The following is a 25,233-nucleotide window of genomic DNA, read 5'->3' as shown; positions in this document are numbered from 1 at the left end:
TAGATCTTCCTGGCTTTCCAGACCTCATTCCCATGCCACCCACCATTTCAACCCTGATATCCCCCCTGTCCTTCACTGGGAGGAGGACCAGAGGGAGTTCCAGAAACTCCTGCCCCAACTGTTAGCAGCACTGGACCCCAGAAACAATGTCTTCTGAGGTTGGAGCCATTTTCTTCTGCTGGACCTCTAGGTAGTGACCTCTGGCTTCCCGCCACAATCTGGGGAGACAGGGGGAAGGAAGAAGGGAGCAAAGTCTACTGCGAGGAGGGCGGAGGGGGGCAACAATGAGGAAGGAAAGAAGAAACAGAAGGAAGGCCACTAAGACGTTGGTCTCTACTCACTCTCTGTCTCTCTGCCTTAAAAATAATTTAAAAAAGGCAAGTTTTCCAGTGAAACCTACCAGCACTGGGTAAGCTCCAATAGTGGACGAGTTCCCAGGTTGTTCTTTAGTTTCCTCCTTTTTTTTTTTTTTTTTTTTTTTTATAATTGTTTGATTGATTGGCCGATTGATTGGTTTGGCGCTAGAAGGTTGGAAGGAGATAAAAGAGATAGCAACTGCTGTGGGGAGGGGCCCAGAAAAGAGAAGTGGTTAGACAAGTAGCTGGCGAAAAGGTACACAATCCTAGTTTTTTGTTCCTTCTCTGTTTTAATATAATGCACATTCGCCTCCACCCAGTGGGAAGCAACAGTTGCTGAGAACCTTCCAAGCACTGAGAGGGAAGACTGACTCCGTGCCAAGAACTTTGTTCCTGCTTTTATTTAACCCGCATAGCAACTTGATGAGGGAGATGTTAGGACCCCTGCTTTACAGACAAGGGAACCGAGGGTCAAGTTATTCACCAGCTCCCTTAATGGCACAAGACAAAGCAATCAATCAGGGCTTCCGTCCCAGGTCTGACTCCACAAGGCCTGGGTTTTTTCCACTGGCCCACACTGCCTGCATTGCTCTCCCGCCGACCTCCGCAGCAAATTCGCAGATTCTGTCATTGACTGGGGAAGGTTAGGAAACACTGATCTGAGCAGTCTGTAGGGGCTCCGCGCAGTTAGCGCTCTCCTCTCCGGCTCCCATGATGGCGCAAACAGTGTCGGTTTCCCCCTGCAGGCTTTTGTCATTTGTCCTGTGGCCTCTCTGCTCCCATCTCTACCCTATCCCAGGCACCCCAGGACCTCGGCTTCCTAAATCTCAGCCAGAACGGTATTTTACAAGGACACTCGCCAACCTTGAAAGGCAAGGTACCCCGAGGCAAGGTAATAAAATTACTGTGGCTGAGCAGCATGAGCGCAGCGCCACCTAGTGGTTCTTGGGCCAACGGTCCCTGGCGGTGACATTTTCAAACAATCAATATCTCATTATTAACCATAATCACAACCTGATGTTTACTTTTGGAGAAATGTTCAGCGGCAAGGGATACACATGCACTTTTCTGCATGTTTCAGAGGCCTGCGATCTAAATGCCACAATGACTATTAAACAGTGTCCTGCCCGTGGGCAAACAGGAGGGAGCAGAGATTGATTGTATATCTTTTTCATCTAAGCTACTCACCAAAAAACAAAGCATCCGTTGAAGCCACTGACCTTTTACTAACTGCTGGAAGGAAAATGCTTGATAAATAATAAATAGACCACTACTGGATGTTGCTTAGAACCATCTTTTAATTAAAAGAACGGAACAACTAGAAGGTCAGGTGACTGACATTTAACTTCCAGTCCAAGAAAAGCATCAATCGAGACTAAAACTATATCCAAAACATAATTTCATTGTCAGCTACCATTCAGCAAAAGTCCTCTTCCTGTGATACGTCTGGCCGGAGAGGTCAGTGCCGGCGACATCTTGGAGAAGAGGTGGCACTCACCTTTGCCGCCTCCTTTGCCTTCCCCTAGCAACCTTTTCATTTGAGTGCTGTAGCAAAAACAAAAAACAACAGTCGCGTTCGTCATCTCCCCAGAAACCGCTCCAGCACCAGACCCACCCAGTCACAGACCCAGATGCCCCACGGAGCACTACTCTAGGAGTGACACGGAAGCCATTTCCCGTCTTGCCCACGGGAAGGCAGGTGCCCTTCCTCCACCGTTCAAGGTGACCCCAAGTGGCCCACCGAACTTGCTCAGGCATCCATCTCACTGAGCACCGGCAAAGCTTCAAAACACGTGACCAACCCCGCCAGTCAGTCCTCTACCTTTTGGCTGTTCTGGAATAGAGCTCAGGAACGTGGAGACCCAGAACAAAGACATAATCGCATGCCCCGGCCCACGCACACACACATACACTCACCTTTCCTCATTCCCAGCTCCGCATGCCTCTGAGGCAGTACCAGCACCTGTCAGAGCCACATCATGCCATATGCCCTAGTGCCCTGGCGGTCAGGAAAACTGACAGCCCAGTTCAGAGCTAGACTTGGTCATAGCTGTGTGCCTGTCTGGATTCCCAAGGGCAGAAGTGCTAGGCTCAGAGAAAATCTTACCCTTCCACTTGAATGATTTTATGTTTTTATTTTTTTACACTTGAGACAGAGAAAGAGAGACAGCACGAGCAGGGGAGGGGCAGAGAGACGGAAACAGAACCTGAAGCAGGCTCCGGGCTCCGAGGTATCAGCACAGAGCCTGATGCGGGGCTCGAACTCACGAGCGGTGAGATCATGACCTGAGCCGAAGTCAGAAGTTTCACTGACTGAGCCACGGAAGCTGTAGGATGTTTTAAGTGGCAAGCCACCATTTATTTACAGGGAAGGCTATCATTTTAATAAAATCAGGAATCCTATGGGAGCACTGATTTTTCTGTAAAACCACTTTCATTATCAGAAAACATGACACTAAATATTACACAAAATTAGAAAAACACTAGGGCTTGCCTTTTAAGGACACATGATCAAGGATCAGGCCTGCTGAACAAAAGGAAACGAAGAACTCTATAAAACCTTGTGAATCCAAAACCACTTTAAAGTCTTGCTATGTAGACGATGGAAGATGGGGGACCTATTGCCTTTGTTGGCTTTCTTGTCCCTTCTGTCCTTTAATTAAGAGGATTCAGCTGGTTCAGCCCCCAGCATCCCATACCTCTCTATCCTCCCCTTGGAGAGCTCATTCATTCTCCCACCTCCAACCTTTACCCTTTGCTAGGGACTTCCTCCCCATCTCCCAGACATCTAACTCATCTCTATCTGCCACTTGGATGATGCAGCATCACCCCCTAACTCAGTGTGTTGAGGACCGCCCTCTTCCCAACCTTGCTGCCTGTTAGTGAGGCACATATTCCTCTGGTCACTCGGGTTTGTGACCTTGGAACCCGCCTCCAACTGGGATGGCTGCAGAGACCAAGTCGGACGGGCCTCCTCTTCCCTCCCTCTCCCTCCCCTGCGCACTCCGCCAATCCCATTCTTTGGATCACATCTGAGCAAATCTTCCTTCCACCTGACGCTGCTTTCACTACATTACTTCCTGCTCAAACTTTCTTACAGCCAACAGAACAACTCTGAGTAGTTATTGGGGCCACGTGGTCTGATCCCAGCCGATCTGTTCAAACCTTTTCCCACTACTCCTCAAGAGTAATGAAAGCATCTGTAATATTACAGGTGAGCTTTACAGTCTGTCTCAATTTCCGCAACACTATCTAGAAGCCAAAGAGGCAAACATTACCCCTATTTTGTAATCTGAGACTGCGATAGGCACGAGGTCACACCAGCAAAAACTGGAGGAACCAGAGCTAGTCCCGGATCTTCAAACTTGTCTTCGTAAACTGCACTGTAACCTGGACGTGGACCCTTCTTGGCTTGAGTTCAGCAAACCCACATGGAGGGCCTGCTCTAGAAAAGCTCTGTTTAATGCTTTAGTGGGTACAAGTAAGAATTTCCACACTCGTTTACACTCTGGATGGGAAGAGGGACCCTGGGGCTCCTGGGTGGCTCAGTTGATCAAGTATTTGACTCTTGATTTCCACTCAGGTCACGATCTCACAGTTTGTGAGTTTATCCCTGCATCGGGCTCTGCTGACAGCATGGCACCTGCTTGGGCTCTCTCTCTCAAAAATAAATATACATTAAAAGAAAAAACTGCCAGAAAAACAAAGGGAATGGGAGGGGAGGGGAGGGGAGGGGAAGGGAGGGGAGAGGAAGGGTTAGAGAAAGGAAGAAAGAGGAACCCTGGAATGACAACCAGGTAAGCAAGGACTGTAAACAGCAGGCCAGGTGTGCCAACTGAATGATGGGCATGAGTGCGGCCTGGAAGGGACTCCGTAAGGGACTTGAGATCTGACTTGAACATCAGCTAACGTTTCTGAGCAGACATCACTTGGAAATGGCAGTGAAGGTACAGTTTCTGAAGACCGTGGTGGCAGGGAGGGCACTCCTGGCAGAGGAGACAGCATGCATTCTCCAATTGCTCCCACCTCGCAAGGCCCTCTGTGCGTATTCCTGAACTGGTCCAGACCTGGCTCCTCCCCCCAGCTCTACTGTAATTTTCTATCATCATTTAAAAGGATTCCTGTTCATCTTATGGCTTCCAAAGTCACTCTGGTCTCCCAGCTGGATTTTAAGCTCCTTAAGGCAAGAATGAGGTCACACTTCCATTCTCTCCAAACATCCCTATAGGGACCCGACGGTGGCTTTTGCCCCCACAACTGTGGGGAAGAGCTCTGAAACCCCCGATAAACTTCACGACTTTCACCGTGTTGACCACGGAAATTCAACCTAAAGGAAGTTTGCCATAAGGGCTAGTCTCTCTCCCTTCTATCAGGCTTAGGGTGTCCTCACGGAAGAATCCTTGCCTGATTTAACAAGACTAGAATGTACTGGTGAGGATGTGGGGATACAGGCATCCCCCTATATTGCTGGCAGGGGTAGAACTGAGCAGTTTCCATGCAGGGCAATTATCAGAAGTAAAGACAAGCTATTCCCGAGTCCAGCAGCACCACTGCTAAGAATGCACCCACAGCAACACTGGCCTGTTTACAGCACAAGAAAACACACAGCCACCTTTGTCACCTTGGCACTCACTAAATCACTGTGCATCCATACAGAGGATGGGAGAAAATGAGGTGCAGGATGGCAAGCATAGTGTCCCCATGCATATGCCCAAAATATTTCTGAACAGGGAATGGTGATGATGGTGGCCTTGAAGGGAGCAAATAGGTGGCTAGGAACAGGTTTTGGAAAGGAGCCAGCTTTTTACCTTTAAATCTTGAACCATGTGCATGTATAGTTTTTTTAAAAAAGTATGTGAAGGGGCTCCTGGGTGGCTCAGTCAGTTGAGTGTCCAACTCTTGGTTTCAGCTCCTGTCATGATCCCAGGGAGTGTGGGATCAAGCCCCATGTCAGGCTCCACCCTAGGTGTGAAGCCTGCTTAAGATTCTCTCTCCCCCACTCCCTGCCCCCTCTCCTTGGCTCATACTCTCTCTCTAAAATAGAAAAAAAAAAAAAAAAAAGTATGCAACAACTTTCTAAAAATGTTTTCATCGTTATGGCAAAGAAACTGCCTTTTAAACCCCAGAAACCTAAGGTTTAGAAAAATAATGAGTGACTCTCCGACTGTTCCTCTGAGAGCACGATCATCTTTTCCACCTGCTTAAGCCCTCCTCCCAAGGCCTGGCACTCACTGGTTGTCTACGGTTGTTGAATGGATGAGATTTACTTTCCCATCTAAAAGTAAAGCATCCCCAGGGCGCCTGGGTGGCTCCGTCAGTCAGGCGTCTGACTCTGGATTTCAGCTCAGGTCAAGATCTCCCGGTTTGTGGGATCAAGCCCCGTGTCAGGCTTTGCACTGGCAAAGTGAAACCTGCTTGGGATTCTCTCTCTCCCCCTCTCTCTGCCCCTCCCACCCCTCAAAATAAATACACTTAAAAAATAAACAAGTAAATAAAAGTAAAGCATTCCCAAACAAGAGGAATTGCCAAACAGTGATAAAGGTGGCAGGAGGATGCAGCATGGCTGAAAACTGCTCCCAGTCAGTGGGTTCGAGCCCGGTGTCGGGTTCTGTGCTGACAGCTCAGACCCTGGAGCCTGCTTTGGATTCTGTGTCTCCCTCTCTCTGCTCCTCCCACACTCATGCTGTCTGTGGCTCTCTAAAATAAACATTAAAAAATAAATAAAATAACATAAAATAAACAACTTATGAAGCAGCTTATTACTAGTAGCTGAAAACCACTGGCCTGATCACAAATAAAAGGGCTACAAACTGAAAGGAATATTTCACATGTTCAGTAAAAGATATGAAAATGAAGAAAGCAGAACAGTTGATAAGGTCGTGTAAGCACATCACACCACCAGGGAGGCAGGTGAACACTGGTGGACAACAGCATCTAAATTAGCTGGCCCCCTCTTGGCAATCCAGGTATCTACAGAGAGGTCCTCTGAGTTCAGTCTTTAGCTGGATGTAATCACTTATTCACTCAAATCCTTACTGAGCAGACTACTATGTTCAGGCCTATGCTAACTGTCTCCAGCACACTCAATCTATGAAATTAAAGTTATGGTTCTGACCTTTGTCCATCGTCAGTGATAGATTCTCACTCTTACTATAAAGCACAAGTCAGCTTAGCCTCTCAAGTTGAAGATCAAGATAGTTCCAGAGCAAAATCTAAAGATTATCTGCAGACAGAAACAGTTGGCCCAGGGAACATACCACATGCACAAGTAGAAGCCTGATGGAAAAAAGACACCAGAGGATCAAATAGAGCCAACCCACATGTTAACACAGAAATCCAAGCAAACCTACTCAGAACGAGTCTCATTCAAACAATACTTACAAAGGTTTCCTTATGCTATTTACAATTTTAAAGTAAATTTACTTTATAAGCAGACAGGGAATTCTTTATTTAATACCATCCTAACATAAAAGTTCATTCAAACCATGAAACTGAGTTTTATGACAACGTACAAATAGGAACTGAAAGGCGGCAAACATAATGCCTTAGAGATCAAGAAACATTTACACAGTTCCACTGTTAAAAACAGTTCAACATTCATCCAGTGAATACAGTTTGGATGTCAGTATACACGTTCGTCAGGGAGGTGAGAGACCTTTCGACTGTTCCTGCGACGGCTCCATATGCTGGCCCTGTAGAGCTTCCGGCAGAGGCTTGTTGTTTTCCAACACTGTTTGGGATTTCACATCCGGAGGTTCAGATTCCCAGGAAACGTGACTACCTGCCTTTTGCTTAAAAGACCAGACAGAAATATGTCACTTTCTGTGATGCTGTCATTTTCACTCCACTGACTGGCTGAAGCTATATGACTAAGCACATTCTATCATGGAGTCAAAACCGGAACATTTATATTCCAGGTCAAATTCCATTATAACAAGCAATACACATGATAAAAATCTCTACAGAACCATAATTTCAAAAGTCCTAACGACAACTCACTTGTTCCAAGCAGCAGTCATTATCACAAAATTTCAGTGTATATACGTGTGTGTGTATGTGTATACATTTTTTCAAGTTTCAGTATATTTAATCTACCAGTATTTGACCCGGTGTTCAGGGACATAAACCAAGGTTGGGGAAGGAAAACCAAGCCTTCCTTTAACCTCTAATGAACAGGCAGTTAATCTAACAACAATTTTAATAACAAAATACTCACAGTCCTTGCTTCTCCTACTCGTCTTAAAATGACACCTTCTGCCAATAAAGCCTTTCCTGTTTCCACAAATAATTTCTCTTCGTCTGTTTCTCCAAGCTTCTGTAGCTCAATGTACTTCTCCACAAACCTGGAATTCCAAGCAGTCACATCTTAGGTCTGTGCATGGAGAGTCATCAAGATGTGCTGTGACACAACATCAAGCGGCTCAACAGGTCCGCCTACAGGAACATCTTTTTCCTCAAGTGGAATTCAATGAAACTCCTCACACTGGGAACTAAATTCCTTACAAAACAAACAAACAAACAAACAAACAAACAAACAACAACACAGGACCTGTAAAATGGCTTACTGTTGACAGGTAGACTTGAAGTTTGGATTGAACAGATCAAAAGCTTTCTGACCAGATCCATAGGCCGAATAAAATTTCCTAGAAAATACAAACAACACAATATAAATTTCCAACTACAGATCACGGCCAAGAGCAAAGTAAAGAAAAATTACTAGGCTAAGCATAAGCTTTTTTTTTTTTTTTTTTTTTTTTTTTTAAGTAATGCATATGGTAAATATAACAAATGTTACAAAAAGGTAGCCAGTGAAAGTGACATTCCTGCTCACCTCCTCCCACCCCCAGTACCCTCCCAGGAATCAATACCAATCTGTTTCTTCTGCATTCATCCAAGAACATTCTCCTAACATATAAGCATATACACATCTATCCTTCCCTGTTCCAAGCTGTGTAATTTAACCCAAAGGACAGGAAACACTCTAGTACATCTTGTATCTTCTCCTTTTTTTTTTTTGTTTTTGTTTCATTCACCAAGTTTATTTTGAGTCTTACTAGGCATTGTGTTCAGCCCAAAAAGAATCAAATATTGAAGAATATTTCTATTGCCCTGGCTTGAACTATATTAAATTTGTTTATCGTGTTATAATCTTTATCAAAGACATCAACTAAAATATCCAGTCATAATAAAAAGGTATTTACGGGGGCGCCTGGGTGGCGCAGTCGGTTAAGCGTCCGACTTCAGCCAGGTCACGATCTCACGGTCCGTGAGTTCAAGCCCCGAGTCAGGCTCAGGGCTGATGGCTCAGAGCCTGGAGCCTGTTTCCGATTCTGTGTGTCCCTCTCTCTCTGCCCCTCCCCCATTCATGCTCTGTCTCTCTCTGTCTGAAAAATAAATAAACGTTGAAAAAAAAAAAATTAAAAAAAAAAAAAAAAAAAGGTATTTACAAGGAAAGGTATTTCTAGAGGAAATAAAAGGAGTTTCTCCATGCAATATTTTTAACTATCCAAGGGCAAATCTGAGTCTTGGAGAAAATTCTTCTAGCTGAGAGAGCAAGACAAAGATCACTAAGTTATTTTAATTAAAGTGATTCATTTGAGGACAAAGGGACAAATTCTACGGAAGATAGAACCCCAGATTTCAACTCCTGTTGTCAGTGGTGGATTCCACCTCAGAATGAGAAGGGGCAATTCATATTCTAAGCTAAGAGCAAATAACTTTAATTAAGCCTTTGCCTCTTCTCCTTAATAGTTCTTTTTTTTTTTTTTTTTTTAACGTTTATTTCTTTTTGAGACAGAGATAGAGAGAGAGCATGAACAGGGGAGGGTCAGAGAAAGAGGGAGACACAGAATCTGAAACAGGCTCCAGGCTCTGAGCTGTCAGCCCAGAGCCCGACACAGGGCTCGAACCCATAGACCACGAGATCATGACCTGAGCCGAAGTCAGACGCTTAACCGATTGAGCCACCCAGGCGCCCCTCCTTAATAGTTCTTAAAGATCATTTCAAATCACTGAACTTTTCTGTTTCCAATCCTTTGCTACTCTAGAGAGTGCTGCAATGATTACCTTTATCAATATTTCTTAGTACACTACGCAAGTCTGGAATAGATTCATAATAACAGTACTATTAGCTCAAGGTATGTGCATTTGCAATATGGCCTTGCAAACTGCCAAATGCTTCCAAGTGTATGCAATGAGCCTGCGCAGAAAAGTGCTGTCAAAGTATTTAATACCCCCCAAGATCTCATGTCCTACTCTGAAAATTTCCACGTAGAGCAGAACATACTTGTTTACTACCTCAAGGAGTGTCGGGGGCAGGGAGGGGAGTAGAGAGGAGATTCCTCAAAAGAAAGGGGCCTGGACCTCAAATGAGAATATAATGACTTTACAGGTTTTGTTTTCTTATAACCAGAAATAGAGATAAGAATAAGGTGTATATATTAAATTGACTAAAGTACAATCCCTGATCTTAATATTTAAGAGAAGCGGAATCCTACAAATTCTAGGTACTAAAAACTGGCATCCACATTTGAGGGAAAAAGTTCTTCCACTGAATTCTCAGCAAGCTCACTTCCTTGAACCCCATAGTCCTATGAATAAAATGGAGACAAAATACTGTAGGGTTAAAGTAAGGCCTAAACGAGAGAATGTTTTTGAGGGTTTAGCATAGTGTTAATCCATGCACAGAAACAGGCAGCTATAATTGCAATGATCAGTCCGTTGCTGAGCTCCAGACTCTACTTCCCAGAACTTGTTTCTCTCACATGTGGGAGGGGCACTGGTTCCCTCACCAGGCTAGATATTCAAGACCTTCTCCACAGGGAAAGCCCGGACTCAATTCCTGGAAGTCACCCGACTGCTAGCCAAACCTTTCCTTCTGAAATCGCGCTGCCTCCTGTCCACCACGGGGGCTTTGCACTCACGCTCTAATCCGATCCTCGGGGTACAAGATGTCCTGGATGGCAGCTTTGGCTTTGCCATATCTCAGGCGGGGCCTTCGGAAGACCGGCTCTCTCAGTGGAGGAAAAGCGTTATATATGTCAAACCAGAGGGGCTTCTCCTTCAACACCCCAGCCCGAATCAGGTCCCGAGTCCTTAAGGAAGGAAAAATAACGAAGGTCAGCCAGTTACAACAGCCCGTCTAAGCCCAAGAATCAGTCTAGTCACAGCCTGGGGCATCAGTGGGATTGCGGAGTCCGAAACACAGAACCGGAAGGAGGCCGCAGCACGGGTGTTCCCCACCTACAGGTAAGATACTTCCATATTCCAAAACCAACCTAACAACGCTCAGGGGTTAAGTCCTTCTATTTTCTCAGGTGCGTCCCACGCCCCCTCCCCCCATCCCCGTCCAGTCAAGGAAAATAGAGGCTGCAGCTGGGCCCATCAGCATCTTCCTCCCCTCCTCTTCCCAGAGACCTCCACCCCGGCAGGGGGAGAGGTGCAATCTTGAACGAGAAAGGTACATTCGGGGAGTGATGTCAAGTACACCTATTCAGAGACGGCGGACAGCACGAGAGGGCCTCACCCGGCTCCCACTCCGCACTCTGGAGAATGCCTCGCCCTACTCACACCCACCCAGAAAAAGCGCGACCGGTCGAGAGCCCCCATCCCGGGGGAGGCGCCCTCAGCCCACCCCGCCTCCGAGCACACACCGCGAGAAAACGCTCCCCACCGTCTGCAACCGGCTCCCAGCCATGGCAGGCGCCTCGGATACACACGGCCAGCGGCTACCGGAACCGGAAGTGCCCGCGGCGGCGAAGGGGGCGTAGGCTGCTGGCCGAGCCGAGGATCGCGGCGCTCTCTCCGCAACCCCAGCCAGAGAGCCGAGCCAGGCAGAAGCAAAGGATGGGCCGAACTGGCGCGGCCCTCGGCTCCCGGCCAGATTCAGACGGGAGCACTCGATAGCCGAGACGAAAGGAAGGAAGCCGGCCAGAGCCGGGCAGAAGCAATAAATGACCGATCTCGAGGAGGGATTCACGCTGGTGACTGCTTTACCCTTTCTGGCCTTGCTGAGCCACCCAGTCTGGAAGGTGGGGCGGCGCGGAGGGAAGACGAGGGGGAGGAAGGAGGGAGGCGCAGCCTACGTCCGGGGAGCCAGCCCGGCCAGGACACACGTAAAGGCACAGATAGAAGTCACGCTGGCGCTGGGCCCGAACTGCGCCTTATCTTGCTTGGAGCCACAGACTCCGCAGAAGGAAACCGAGGCCGGGACGGGCAGTCACTGGCCTGGCGTGACACTGGGACAGGCAGGCACTGGCCTGGGGTCACACTAAAGCTCAAGCGTCTGTCCTCTGTGCCCTGCTGTGCAGCGCGCCCCGTGAGTCCTTAGGCCCTGGAGCGCCAACTGCATCTGCTCCCTTCGGGATGCGCCCGGCAACTAGTGTTTTCTCCGCGGGAGGCGTCGCGGGCTTGCTCCTCCGTGGGGCTGGCAAAGCGAAAGTGAACGAAACAAATTCCCAGACGGAGACCCAAAAATCTGGGAAAAGTAGCCTCTCGGGGTTACTTATTGGTCCAATAATCGTGCTTCGGGTAAAGTACCCCAAAGAAATGAAAGCACAATTTCTTTCATGAGGATGTTTGTGCAAGGATCGTCACTGCACTGGAGGAAAAAAATCAAATGGAAAATTATGGTTCTTGTGTCCCATGCAATCCTATGCAGCTGTTAACAATGAACAAGTTATATCCACTTGTGAATGCCCATGACTTATAGTTAAATGAAAAGGGAAGTTGCAGAGAAACATCTTTTAGTGGGATCCTAACCTGTTAAAAGAAAAACGAAAACACCTGTACATGTGTTTGTGTTTCTATGAAGATAGACACTACGTAGAAGGCCCCCAAGGCTGTGAACCTTGGTTATCTCCAGTGAGACTGCCAGAGAAGACAGCATTTTTTCTTTATATTCCCTTCAGAGTTTGATCGGTAGAGTTTTTATTCGTGTTTGAACTTTTTAAACCAGTGCAATGTTTTGAATTGCATACACACAAAATATCTCCCGGGGCCCATTATCATCTTTGTCAGCCAGAAAGAGCAACAGGTCATTCCAGAGCACTCCCACTCTATGGGAGGCTGGTGAGGAGGAGGAAAGTAATGTTTCAGGAGCAGTTACTGTTTGTTTGTTTGTATTGTCTTGGATCCACACACCTAACCAGAAGGTAGCTATTATTAGCCTTATTATAGATGAGAAAGTGAGGCCATAGCAGGTGAAGTAACCTGTCAGACACCTAACGAACAGAGCCAGCCTTCCCACACAGCCTGGACCTTTCCCAGAAACGCACAACCCTCCTTAGCTATGTCTCAAGCTGGAGATTGGTAGACCTATGAGGTCAGCCAAAACTGGCCCCAGGGGCAGGAGAGGAGGGATTTGAGGCCCAGGGCTAACCTGAAAGGTGGGTTTCATGGCTGCTGCAGGGCCCTGTGACACAGGGAAGAGAGAGCACAGTGCTGGCTGCTGGGCCAGGTGTAGAGACTCCAGTCTCCCAGTCTTAGGAAGGTCTGGAAGGCTTTGCTCTAGGTCGAGCAAACATACTCCCAACTAAATATAGTCTTCCCAGGCCTCATAACGAGTTTCTAATTCTGTCCAAGTCCCAGCTAGCTGCCAGCCCAGACCACAGACACACTTCCCTTCTCCCACTCAGGCCTGCTCTCCTAGGCCACTGCAGTTACCACTGGTAAAGAATTAGGAGAATTTATTCAGGGAGGAGAGCCAAGGACCCAAACCCTCAGTGGGGGAGGAATTGCAAGGTTGGAATTTCTCCTCTAGATCTTCTTAGGGAAGTTACTTCCTCTTCTGAGCCCTTCAGGTTTCCCCTCCTTGAGGCATCTGGGTGGCGCAGTGGGTTGGGCTTGATTTTGGCTCAGGTGATGATCTCATGGTTCCTGGGATCAAGCCCTGAGTCCGTCAGGCTCTGCGCTGACAGCTCTGAACCTGCTTGGAAATCTCTCCCTCTCTCTCTCTGTCTCTCTGTTCCTCCCACTTGCGCACACGCACACACTCTCTCTCAACATAAATTAATAAACTTTGCAGTTTCCCCTTCGGCATCCTATTTAATGCCTCTGTGACTGAGAGAGTGGAATGTTGGTGGGTAGATAGGAAGACCTTGGGGATGTGACAGCAGGATGAATTGGGAACCCTCTGACCCTGCAACAGGAAGTGTGTGCCCAAGGGAGTACTCATTCATGAAAAGGAGGAAGCTGTGGGGCAGCTGGGGGCAGGGAAACTGGACATTAGAGGCCTCTGTCTTCTCACCAGGACCTCTCAAGGCTGCAAGGGGCTGATGCACTCATGCCTTGCACTGCAGCAGCAATCTGGATTTGTCCTATTCAATTGTTCAGCTACCTGATGCCATAGGTAACGTCCTGACGAATCTCACACAGAAGCAAATAGAACTCGTCAACTCTCCAAAAGGCCGTATTCCTTCCGCTACCCTGCTCGACCCCGGTAGATGTGCCCACTAAATAGTATCAACTACCTGCGTAGCTTGCTGCAAGAGTAGAAGCCACCATTCTGCAAAGACCAAATGAGAGCTGGTAAGTAACAAGTCTGATGGCAGTTACAGCATCACTGTCGCTCTTGTGTCCTGATTGCCACCTGGGACTGCAGCATTTTGATGATATTTCATAAATTGCCTTATTGTTTCATTTTCTTGGTAAATGATCCCGTTCAGCTCACAAGCGCTTAAGCACCTGCCTGGCCCTGTGCCGAGTCCTGGACAAGCTGACTATCCAGTGGGGGGAGACTGGCAAATTCGTAACTGAGAACTTCTGTGTCGAATAGCATGTGGATTGTATCAGTTTGCTAGGGCAGCCACAACAAAGTACCACAGGCTGGGTGGCTTAGGCCACAGAAAGAGACTTTCGCACTATTCTGGATGCTAGAAGCCCGAAATCAACTTGCCAGGGTGGGTTTCTCCTGAGGCCTCTCTCCTTGGTTTGCAGACGGCCGCCTTCTCCCTGTGTCTTCGCATGGTGTTCCCTTTGTATGTGCCTGTGTGCTCTTATGACACCAGTCATATTGGACCTGAGCCCAACCTAATGGCTGCATTTTAACTTCAATACTTCTTTGAAGACTATCTCTAAACACAGTCACATCCCAAGCTACTGGGGGTTAGGACTTCAACATACGAATTTTGAAGGGACACTGTTCAGCCCCATGACACTGACTGATAAGTACTTGGCTGAACAGCATCCATGTGCCCTGCCAGATGCACACGCACTCTGTGCTCTCCTTCACCCTGCTCCGTTCCCTGGGAGGCTGACTTCTAGGAACGGCCACCACGGCCCTCTCCTTCCAGTTGGGTTCCAGGAGGTACCACCAGTGGGAGGCATTGGCAGGGGAATGGAAGGGACGAGGAGAGTGAAGGTAGTCTCTATTCCCCTGGCTCCCTCCACGTACAGTCCAGGAACATAAAGTTACAGCTCTACAGGGCGACCTGTTCACACAGAGCTCTCACCGGGTTCCAGTCACTGTTCCCTCCCTTGCCCCTGAAGGCCGAGACTCAGCAAACTGTGCCCCTCTGTTACTAGCCATAGGTTCTAGGCCGTCCTTTGTGGCTTCCCTACACTCTGCCCACGTCTTTATAAATAGCACCCTTATTTAAGTAGTGCCTGGGAATTTGTCAGACAAAAAGTGGAGAAGCATCCCCGATGGCAGAAGGGCCTTGGTGAGTAAAAATCCCAGCGTATTGATGAAATCATGAATACCGTTACCCATCTTTGGCAGAGAGCCAGGATCAGGGAGAAATTAGCTGCTCGCCTCAGAAGAGGAGGAAAACAATAGTATACATTCAATGCACAGTACAGGGACCAGGGGGAGGAGCAGCAGCGGGGGAGATGCGCGAAGAGGAGGCCGGAGCGTCGTCTCCCACCTCCAGGCTGTTGTGTCCTGTCTCTCCTGGCACGTGTGGGTTGGAGGCCCACACCTCCTCGGAGGCCCACGCCTCCGCTTCCTTTCGAGGGTCAGCCAGGAGGGCACCTCGGCCCGCAGCACACACTCTGCCAGACTCTGCTCCCTCGCTCCCTAAGCTTTTCCCTCTCGGAATGTGGTGTTGTAACTGTGTTCACTGGTCTGAGTCTGTCTAACTGGGCCTCTCTGAGGGCAGGAACTGGCTGTCTTATCTCTGCCTCCCCACGCCCAGGCTGCTGCTTGGCTCGGAGGTGGCTCTCAGAAAGTTTTGTCATCAACAGCATGGCTGAATCAGGCCAAGTTAGGACAAATGACGGAGCCACCCCGGCCCTCCTTTCTGGAGGCCTTCCTCAGACACGCTATGGGTATGTGGGCAAAAGCTGTGGCTGAATGGGGATAACCCTCCACTCCTCCAAGAACCTGGTCATTTCTAGTCCTGGCTATCCTCTGTGGCCCACTGACAGGTAGATCCAGTTTACAAACCTCGGGGCCTCAGCTCCGTTACCTGTGATATGGGCATAATCGGATCACCCACCCTATAGCCTTCTTACGAGGAGTCAGTGGGTTAATATCTGCCGAGTGCTTAAAACAGTGCCTAGTGTACAGGCTCAATAAATAAGAGTGATGATAACGTTTTCTGACCACTGCACGTTTAAGAGCAACAAATCACAATTTATTAAATCACACCTACAATTAAATCACACCTAACAATTTGCAAGGCATGTTCACACAGCTGCCTGTTCATTTCTTCAGCAGTCTTACCCCCAACAAGAATCTAGTTCAAGCAGAGGAAAGAAAAGCACTTTATGCCACTACCAGCCCTGTATCACTGTGGCTCCTTTTGTAGCCAAGGAAACAGGAGCCAGCTGGGCCTGAAGCAACAATCTGGCCTTTTATTATTAGAATTAAAGGCCAATTGGAATCACTCTGGAGCTTTCCCAGCAGAGGATGAGCCCCTTGCAGGCAGATGTTGCAGGCTGGTGTGGGCCCCCCTCTTCTTGTGGAAGGCAGAGCAAATCTATCTTTAATATGCTCTGGAACCTCCCGGATCTTGGGAAATTCAGATTCTGACTCGAGCGGTCTGGGGTGAGGACTGAAACTCTGAATTTCTAACAGTCTTCTTCCAAGCCGATGCCAGCGCTGCTAACCTGCAGGTAGGGTAGACAACTGGCCTAAGTTTGCCCAGAACTTTCCCAGTTTTAGCACTGAGATTTCCGCATCCGAGGAACACGCAGACCTGGAAAACCAGGACAGTTGGTCACTGGATCCACAGAACCACACTTCGAGTAGCAAGGACATAGCCAGCTGAGTTTGTACTGAGCTTTACAGCCCTTCACTTCAGAGTCCCCTGAATAATCCTCTTGACCCGATAAAGAATTGTGACTCTTTAATCTCTAGAAATGACAGGGTAGATGCTGGCTCTGTAGGGCCTAAGGCTTATATAATCTTAGTGGCTCTTTTAAGAAACAAAGTACAAAAATATCTTTGTTTTCTAAAATTTGCAAAACATATAACCATGCAAATAGAGTAAAGTCCCTTCTGTCTCTTTGGCCTCTGGCCAAACAGGTGCTCACTTCCTTCTGGGAAAATGGTGTTGGCCTCTCAATGGCCGGTTCTGTGAGATGACCACCAGGTGGCAGTAGATTTACACAGCCCCGTTTCAACCACCCGCCCTGCTCCCTACCCGCTCCCCCCATCTCCAGAAATTTCTAAATCTTCCTCCAGCTGGCCTAGCCAGCTAATCCAACAAATTAATCTATGCTCTGATAATGGGCAAAGGAGTTCATGTGCTTCTCTCTAAATAGCATATTTTCCATTTAATGGGAATGCTAAGATCATTTTTAAAACCAAATAAAGAATGCTAATAGGTGACGTCCGAGCACACTGTTGGATCACACATCACACTATGGAGATGTTTTTAAGCAGGTAGAACTTTCTGTGTTCGGCAGATCCTGTCTATGGCGAGGTTCTAGTTCTTACCACCTCTTCCCCCGCCCCAGTGTATAGCTTAGTGTTTAGGTAACAACTTTGGAGTTTGGCTGCCGGGGTAGTAGGTACTACCACTTACTGAGGGGCATGTGTGCCTCAGTTTCCTGATCTGTGAAATACAAATAATAATACTGATTTCATATAATAGTTGTGGGGATCATGTAAAATAATGTACGTAAAGCTCCCCAGAAAAGTTGCATACAGTAAGCACTCAATAAGCAGCCATCATCTTCATCATCCTATATCTTGCCTGTCTTCTGCCTTCTTCAAACCAAATTGTCCTCCTGTCTTTCTTCCAATCTCAGGCCCCTACCAGGTGCCTCAAGTGAACAGAGGAAGGGTTGAGACTCCAGGATGGTAATAAGCAGGCCAGTTCTTCTGGGCACAGCATTCTTCAGACCCATGATCTCTCAAGTTGGGGCTGAGCCCTTGCTCCTCCTGAAGCAAGGAGGAGAGGCACTAGCTGGACCAGACTCCAGACAGCCCAGCTCAGCACTTTAGCAGGTCACTCTCCAAGGATCACTTTGTGGATACCAGGAGCCCAACATTTGTAGATGAGCCTGGCATGTGAGGGCAGATGGATAAGGGGGTTGCCTGGCCCAGCCTGACTCCCTTCTAGGTCCTATAAACACTGTTTGGCCCAGAGGGACTCGTCACGGAGCGGAGGCTTCATCTGCTGTGTATCTCCATTTTCCAGTTGTATCTGGAACGCTTTCTTTGCCTTCTCTCCCCACATCCCCTCTCTGGATACAATTACCTTCAGTCAGTTAACTAAAAGGCAAAAGAGTGGATGGTTCCCAAACTTTACTGCATATTAGAATCACCTGAGGCACTTTTACACTCTGATTCCCAGGCTAAATCCCAAACCAATGAAATCAGAATCTTTGGGAATGGGACCCAAGTTTCAGCAATAATTCCAGTATATGGTGCCTGGCTGGGAAGAGCAATGGAGAAATGTGCAACTCTTGACCTCAGGGTCATGGGTTTGAGCCCCACATTGGGTGTAGGGATTACTAAAAAAAATTTAAAAACTTGAAAAAAAAAAAAAAAGAATTCCAATGTATATAGCAAGTTTGAGAACCGGTGTTCTAGAGTAGTGTTTGTCCAGCTTCAATGTGCATTCAAGTCACCTGAAGAGTTTATTAAAATGGACATTCTAGGGGCACCTGGGTGGCTCAGTCGGTGAAGCATCCAACTCTTGATTTCAGCTCAGCTCATAATCCCAGGATTGTGGGATCGAGCCCCACATCAGTGCCCATGCTCAGCATGGAGCCTACTTCAGATTCTCTCTCCCTCTCCCTCTCTCCCCTGCTCTCTTTCTCAAAAAAAAAAAAAAAAAAAAAAAATTACATATATATATATATTAAAGTGGACATTCTAGTCCAGTAGGTCTAGGGTAGACCCTGAAATTGTGTGTTTCTATCAAGCTCCAGGTGATACAGATGGTGCCGGTCCATAGACCAAATTTTGAGTAGCAAGTTGTGGAACTGTGCTTCTCAAACTTGGCATGTATCAGAATCATCTGGAGGGCTTGTTAAAATACTCCCAGTTTGAGATTCAGTAGATCTGGAGGAGGGCCCCATAACATGCATTTCTAATGTGCTCTGTGATGCTGATGCTGCGGGTCCACACAGAACACCTTGAACAGCATTTGGAGTCAGGCACCCCTGGACCGTGTTTCTGGCTTCACACCTTGCTACCTCTGCAACCTTGCAAAGTTACCATTAGTGGCCATTGGGTCAGATTAATTGAGCTAATATGAAACACTACCAGACTGCCCAGTGTGCTGGTCCTCAAACTTGATTGCAAATTTGAATTACATGAGGAGCTGTAAAATAAATCACCCCATGGCTGTTGATTTAATTGATCTGGGGTACTGAGCATCAGGATTTTTTTTTTTTTTTAAGCTACTCAGGTAATTCTGTGCAGCCAGTAGTAGGTAGGGGCCTGGCACTGTGGTTCCCAAACACAAGACTCAGATTGCTGGGCTGCACTCCCTGAGTCTCTGATTCAGTATGTCTAGGGTAGGGCTGAGAATTGGCATTTCTAACAAGGTCCCAGGTTACACACCTGAGGGTTACACACCTATCAGTAAAAAATGCACAACACTGGGGCACCCGGCCGGCTCGGTCAGTAGAGCATGCTCCCGATCTTGGGGTTGTAAGTTCAAGCCCCATGCTGGGTGTAGAGATTACATAAAAATATTTTTTTAGGGGTGCCTGGGTGGCTCAGGTCATGATCTCGCTGTTCGTGGGTTTGAGCCCCACATTGGGCTCTGCACTGACAGCTCGGAGCCTGGAGCCTGCTTCAGATTCTGTGTCTCCCTCTCTCTCTGCCCCTCCCCTGCTCGCACTCTCTCTCTCTCAAAAATAAACATTAAATATATATAATATATATTATATTACATATATATTATAATATACAGTATATATATATATATATATATATATATATATATATGTTTTGTTTTTGTTTTTTTTAATGCACAGAGCCAGGGTTAGAGGATCAGCTTGGTTTGCCCACATCCAAACAGTATGTATGGAGAGCATCACCCGCTGTCTTACCTTGGTCTAACTGGGGGTGAAGGAGAACCTGTTTATAGGAGGGCAGGGAGAACCTGCATTGTTCCTCCAGACTGAGCTCAAATGTGGCAGCAAGGGTTAGAGCGGTGGCCTTGGCCTGGGTGACTGAGAGCCCAGAATAAAATGTGAGTGAAAGCCACAAGGAGGCCTATGGGCTCCAACACAACAAAGAACCTTTTAACCTTCAGAACTGCCCTGTCTGCAAAGGGCACCAGCTTCCTCTTTGGGCTGGGAGTTCCCTGGCAGGGGCAGTAGTCCTACACTGCTGGGGAGTAAGGGAAAGAAAGCTAGAGGTCCTTGAATGGGAAGATCTTTACGGGCCTTTGCACCTCCCTGCAGCCTCCCGTCAGCGTCACTCCTGAAGCTTTCTGGATATCTGGGTAAGCTTTCGCCACACACTGGCTTTTGCCTTGGAGTTTTCCTTTGCCGAGGAGCTAGGGATTTTCCCCAGGGCAAACAGGAAGGCGACTGCGCAGGGCAAAGCAGGTGGGCGAGGTTGCCCTGCGGGCGGCAGGTCTCTTCTCGGGAGTGCGCTGCAGAGAAAGCTGAGCCCTCGGGGCCTTAACAGACGCTGCGGGTAACTGAGGCAGGTGACCCTCGGGGGCGAGGGTGGGGCTCCAGGGGCCAAACCCTGCCCAGGACAAGAAGAGAGGAGGAAGGGTCCAGCCCACACTGCCGGCCACATCAGAGCACCAAGAGAACACCAAGTCTTTATTACAGGAATTCCTATGAAACAGCTCCAAGAAAAAACCCACACATAGGAGAAAAAACAACTAACAAAGCAACACACACAGACGTGGGGCTGGGGCTTCCCCGCCATGCGCCGGGAGGGTCACGGCCACAGCCCAGAGGCCCCTCCTCTGCGCCCCCCCGGGCCCAGGCTGTTCGGAGCTCGGGCTGGCGGCCCAGGGGCTCCTCGGGGGCCACAGGCGGGTCGCAGGGAGCAGCAGAGGGCGGGCGGCCCCGCGCCAGCGCCCTAGGCCCCGCGCGGGTGCCAAACTTGGTCGGGCTCCGCGGCGGCGCTGCGCGTCCCGATCCCCACCCCCACGTCCTCCGGGGGCTGCCTCTTCGGAGCGCGCCGGGAAAGCTGGGCCACCGAGTGCGCCCGGCCTCGGCGGAAGGAGGTGCGATCGCGCCCGCCAAGTCCTCACTATCTAGGGGCGACTTGCGGCCACCAGGGCCCCGCCGAGGCTTGGCTCCCACTTCCAACCTCCCCACCCCGCGCGGTTGGGCTGGGCTGGTTCTCCACTGCGGGGGCCGCGACGCCTCGTGCCTGCCCAGGCTCCCGGGTTCTCCGGAGAGGTCAGCGCGTTCCCGTCTCGAAGTCTGGCCGGAGAGACCGGGCCAGCCACCCTCCCACTGGCAGTGGTCGGTGCCCGGTAAGGCTCGTAGAACCGGAGTGTGCCTCCTCGGATCATTCACCTTCTTGTTCTAGGCAAGAGACGCCCAGCAAGCCCTTCTGCCCCAGGCGCCCCGCCCCCACCCAGGCTGGCAGCCTCATCCCCCACGCTCCTCAGTCCTGCACTTTCTCAAGGATCACTTCAGAACCTGCTGCTGCTCACCCTTAGTGACAGCAGGACTTCTGCTCAGGGCCCCTACCCCACCCGTGAACCGCGCCCCCCCCCTCCCCCGCCTCCCCAGTTCCCATCCAGAATTGGTTTTTGTCTCCTGCCACAGTAAAGAATCCTCCTGCCTGGCCAGAGTCCTCCAGCTCCCTGGGGGCCACCCTCCCCGTCCCTGCTGGGGGCCCATGCAAACCCCAGAGGCAGCCGGAGGGGCGGTCAGTAGATACCTCTCTACAGTGGCCAGTAACTACTCAGAGGGAGCCTGAGTGACTGCCCAGGGCTCTCCTACCCACCACTCTGTGCAGGGATGGTACCAAGTGTCAGCAACCCTGGGGAAACGGCTGGGATGCAGGAAATCATGGGAATCAAGGGCCCAAGGTGCCCAGGAGGGAGCTGATGATGGGGATGGGGGGGGGGGGGTGGTTGTCGGGCAGTATCTGCTGCCCAGAAGGAGAGATGGGGAAAGGAGAGAGGCAGGGGCTCTGCCTTCGGGGCTTCACCATCCTGCCCTCTTGGGCACCCCAACCATTGCCTATTTTTCGGGATTTTTTTAAACAAGGGGGGGGGGTCAAGTTGATGGTGGTTCCTGCATTTCTGCTCATTGCCCGTAGAACAGCCTGGCTACAAAAGGGGCCATGATTGGCTGCTGCCCTTAGGGGCCCAGGTCCTTCCTCCAATCACAGCACAAAACTCCAAAGTTCTAAGTCCCGTGAAAGTGGCAGTGGCAGTGGCAGTGGCTGGGCTGGACTGGGGCCGGAGAATCACGAGGCCTCAGTACTCAAGCACCATCTGTCCGGCTGCAGCTGGGCCCTTCAGCTGGGGGCCGGTTTTGCTCTCCAGCCGCCTCTGCCAGGTCAGATCTTGTCCGGTGAGGAGGAACTGCTGGCATCTGGTGGGGAAGAGAGATGGATGAAGTGTTTCAGTGGAGCCCAGGGGTCTTTCCTTGTCAGTGGTTCCTGGAGAGACAGTTTGGGGCAGATGATACCAAAGACAGGTGCCCTGTCCTTCCTCCGGGGACTCTATGCCAGCCTTGGAACTCTGCCTCGGGTCATACCCTGCCCCCCCAAACCCAAGCTCCTACAACAGCGAGAGCAGAGCCTCTGGCAGCTAGAGATAGAGTAGGGGGCTGGGGAAGCGGCTGGATAGGAAAGGCCGAGAGATGGGGAAGGGGCCAGCCCATTCCGGGTCGCAGCTGTAGCTCAGATAAGCTGGACCCAGGGGACCTGGAGGGGCAGAAAACTAAACTGGGGTCAGAATTCAGTGGGCCACACACACCAGGCTGGGAGTTCGGAAGCCTGTACTCGCTCAAACAGCAAGAGGGAAATAGCAGAAGAGTGGTGTCCCGGAGATGGGGTAAGCAGAGCAGGGGCAGGGAAGAGACCAGCAAGCGTTAACCAGGCCGTGAGAGTTTGCCAGCGCGGGGCTGAAAGGGGTAGGGGAAATGAAATGGGGAAGTCGGGGGGAAGGTGTTGTTTGGCTGCCAGTGAGTTCATACCCAGGGCTGGAAAGACAATCCTGGGCACGGTGGCGATGCAGGGTGGATGTGGCGGACTGACTGAGAGGGAGATTCAGATTCTGGAGCCCACTGCACAGAAGTATTGCTGTTGCTGTAAACGAGCGTGGTGGACTGCCAGAGAGGAGTGAGAAGACTTGGAAGAGAGTCAAAGGTGGACCTCGGGGGAGAGCTGGGGTGGAGGGACCCGGAGGGGCATCAGGAGCAGGAAGCACACAGCAGAGAGGAAGAGAGGAAGGCGGCCCAGGAGCCCTGGGCCACAGAAGCAGGGTAGGGGGGCAGGGCATGGCACAAAGATACAGAACCGGAGAAGGACCTGGTCCTGCCGGTGACCTTCCTGAATCAACCTTGGGATGGTGGAGAGGAGGCCACTTTTTCACAAGTCGGGCAAGGAAGGGAAACGATGAAATCTCTTGGCTTTTAAGATGAGGAGGAACAGGGTATAGACTTGAGGAAGAAGCTGGAAAAGGAAAAGCTCGAAGACTTGGGGAGAGAAATAAATGATGGCAAGGTCCTGATGTGGGGGGTGGCTCTGGACCAGACACGGTTTCCCAGGGAGCAGTGGAAAGGAGACCGAATGGCAGCAGCGGTGGGGCTGTGGGCGCCCTTCCCCGGCTGGCTGTATTTGAGCATTCTGGACCAGTGGAAATCGTGGGTGCAGCAGCTCCGTGCATGACGAAAGACTGAGTGTGTCCACATCAAGGGGGGGTGTGACAGGCAGTCACCTTGAAGTGATGTGAAGGCCAGCTGGCCAATCTCCCTCCACTACAACTATCCTGAGGGAGGCAAGTATCTCTTCAGTCAAACGGGGTCATACCTGCCACACCGTCAGCTCAAGGAGCCTTGTAGGACAGCAGCTAGGGGAAGGAAGCATGGGCAGAGAGGGAGTAGGAACAGGGACAGGTTCCGCTGAGCCCTGGAGGAGGTGTTGACATTCCCTGATCCACACCCCCACCCCCCGCCCCCTGCCAACCCCGGGCATGCACAGGTTAAGAGGAGGAAAAGCAGCCTGAGGGCCCAGGGCTGCAGCCAGAAACAGAGCTGCCTCCAGAGAGGCTGTTTCTTCATCTGGTTTTGGCCGATCCTACACCACCCAACCCAAGCAGGCAGTGGGAGGGTTCCGTGTGCTCGGCTGTGGTGAGGCCATGTCACTTTTTCTTAAGTGGCCCTCCCACTGTGCAGTGTGTATCCTGGACTGTCTTCTCAATTTGGCTGTAAACTCTCAAGGTCAAAGCTGACTTTCCCCCCCTTCTTCCCAGGATCTGGCACAGGCAGGTGTGATTACTCTGGTGGAAGGAAGGAAGGAAGGAAGGAAGGAAGGAAGGAAGGCAGGCCAAAGATGAGTTCCATGCAGAAGACCATGTCCCCTCTCACAACAAGGGAAGAAAACCAGGACCTGTGCCATCCAGTTGCCTGAGCCCAATGCCTCCGGAGCCCTGGGAAGACGCCTCGAGGAGGGCATGGCAGGCCGGTCTCTGGGCAGCTGTGACTCCAGGCCTTACCTCTTACTGTCCTTCCCGTAGGGCTTCCTCCATCTTGGGTGCCTCCTGACGCCTTCCCCGGAAGTCTTCATCTGAAAAGCAGAGGGAAGTTGTCTCATCCTCCACCGTGCAGGGTGTCGCGCAGGCACATCCTCCAGGCTGGGCAAGGGAACTGACCCAACTCTCTCCATCCCCCTTGTTTGCTGGGACACAAGCTGACTCTGGGGTGGGGTGGGGGTGGGGGGATATGTGGGTCTGGTGAGGACACCAGGGCACAGTGTGGAGTTAGAATACCTAGCTGCTGGCCTGGCTGCATCACTGAGCTCTGAGACCCTGGACAAGTTCTTCCCTCAGCTTCCTCATCTGTAAAATGGGTGCGGAAGTTGCACCCTCCATATGGCCTCTAAGACCCCCCTGGCCCTTGCTTCTGGGTATCTCCTGACCAAAGGGCCCCTCTGCTCTGAGGCCTAAGGATCAGGTTCAGCTATGGGCCTGCTAGCATCTAAGGCAGTGTCTTTTGGGAGGGACTGCATGCACGCTGAAAGGTGTCTGGGCCCAGAGACTAAAACTGCACAGCGCTTGGTTCTCAAGGTGAGGCCCTTCCACGTGAGTAGGCCTGCCTGCCCCCTCCCACCCCAGGGAAGACTCCCCAGAAACAGCACCTGACACTTTGTGCTCCAGGGAGAGATCTAGGTGGAGGTGCGGCCGGGGCCCCCTTCGGGGAGTGGAAGGGAGAGGCGACACGAACCAAGCAGGAGGACCCATTTCCTTGGTCACCTGCCCACCTATCCATGATGTATCCCCCCCAGGTTGGGCCCACCCATGAAATACCCGGGCCCTCCTCT

At 50.2% G+C, this 25,233-nt stretch overlaps 2 protein-coding genes and 2 long non-coding RNA genes across 7 annotated transcripts in view; 2 read left to right on the top strand and 2 right to left on the bottom strand.

Annotated features, from left to right (window-relative positions):
• Positions 1-1,636: 1,636 nt before the first annotated feature.
• Positions 1,637-11,141, bottom strand: MRPS23 (mitochondrial ribosomal protein S23). 2 transcript variants are annotated; one of them, XM_045488271.1, is made up of 6 exons: positions 11,009-11,141; positions 10,280-10,450; positions 7,922-7,999; positions 7,573-7,699; positions 7,012-7,147; positions 1,637-1,901 (listed from the first exon to the last, which is right to left on the bottom strand). In XM_045488271.1, the coding sequence occupies exons 1-6, from the start codon at positions 11,050-11,052 to the stop codon at positions 1,891-1,893; spliced, it is 567 nt and encodes a 188-aa protein (XP_045344227.1). In that variant the 5' UTR covers positions 11,053-11,141; the 3' UTR covers positions 1,637-1,890. The 2 variants fall into 2 exon arrangements, with proteins under 2 accessions (XP_045344227.1, XP_045344226.1); XM_045488270.1 differs by lacking the exon at positions 1,637-1,901 and having other exon boundaries at positions 6,784-7,147.
• Positions 8,373-8,827, top strand: LOC123603407. Its single transcript, XR_006714865.1, has 2 exons — positions 8,373-8,549; positions 8,796-8,827. It is a non-coding gene; the product is annotated as an uncharacterized LOC123603407 (long non-coding RNA).
• A 2,150-nt stretch (positions 11,142-13,291) lies between the features above and the next one.
• LOC123603405 lies at positions 13,292-24,791 on the top strand. The gene is made up of 2 exons (XR_006714864.1): positions 13,292-13,883; positions 24,167-24,791. It is a non-coding gene; the product is annotated as an uncharacterized LOC123603405 (long non-coding RNA).
• Positions 20,521-25,233, bottom strand: part of CUEDC1 (CUE domain containing 1) — an 84,163-nt gene continuing 79,450 nt past the window's right edge. For all 3 annotated transcript variants that reach the window (XM_045488266.1, XM_045488269.1, XM_045488267.1), the window contains 2 exons: positions 24,410-24,480; positions 20,521-22,283 (listed from right to left, as the gene is read on the bottom strand). In XM_045488266.1, the coding sequence (XP_045344222.1) occupies positions 24,413-24,480 (68 nt within the window). In that variant the 3' untranslated portion in view covers positions 20,521-22,283; positions 24,410-24,412. The remainder of the gene's footprint in view (positions 22,284-24,409; positions 24,481-25,233) is intronic.

This window comes from Leopardus geoffroyi, chromosome E1 (genome assembly GCF_018350155.1).
Source record: "Leopardus geoffroyi isolate Oge1 chromosome E1, O.geoffroyi_Oge1_pat1.0, whole genome shotgun sequence".
NCBI classification, from domain to species: domain Eukaryota; kingdom Metazoa; phylum Chordata; class Mammalia; order Carnivora; family Felidae; genus Leopardus; species Leopardus geoffroyi.
Note: the sequence above shows the minus strand (reverse complement) of the source record. Positions and strands in the feature narration are given on the sequence as shown.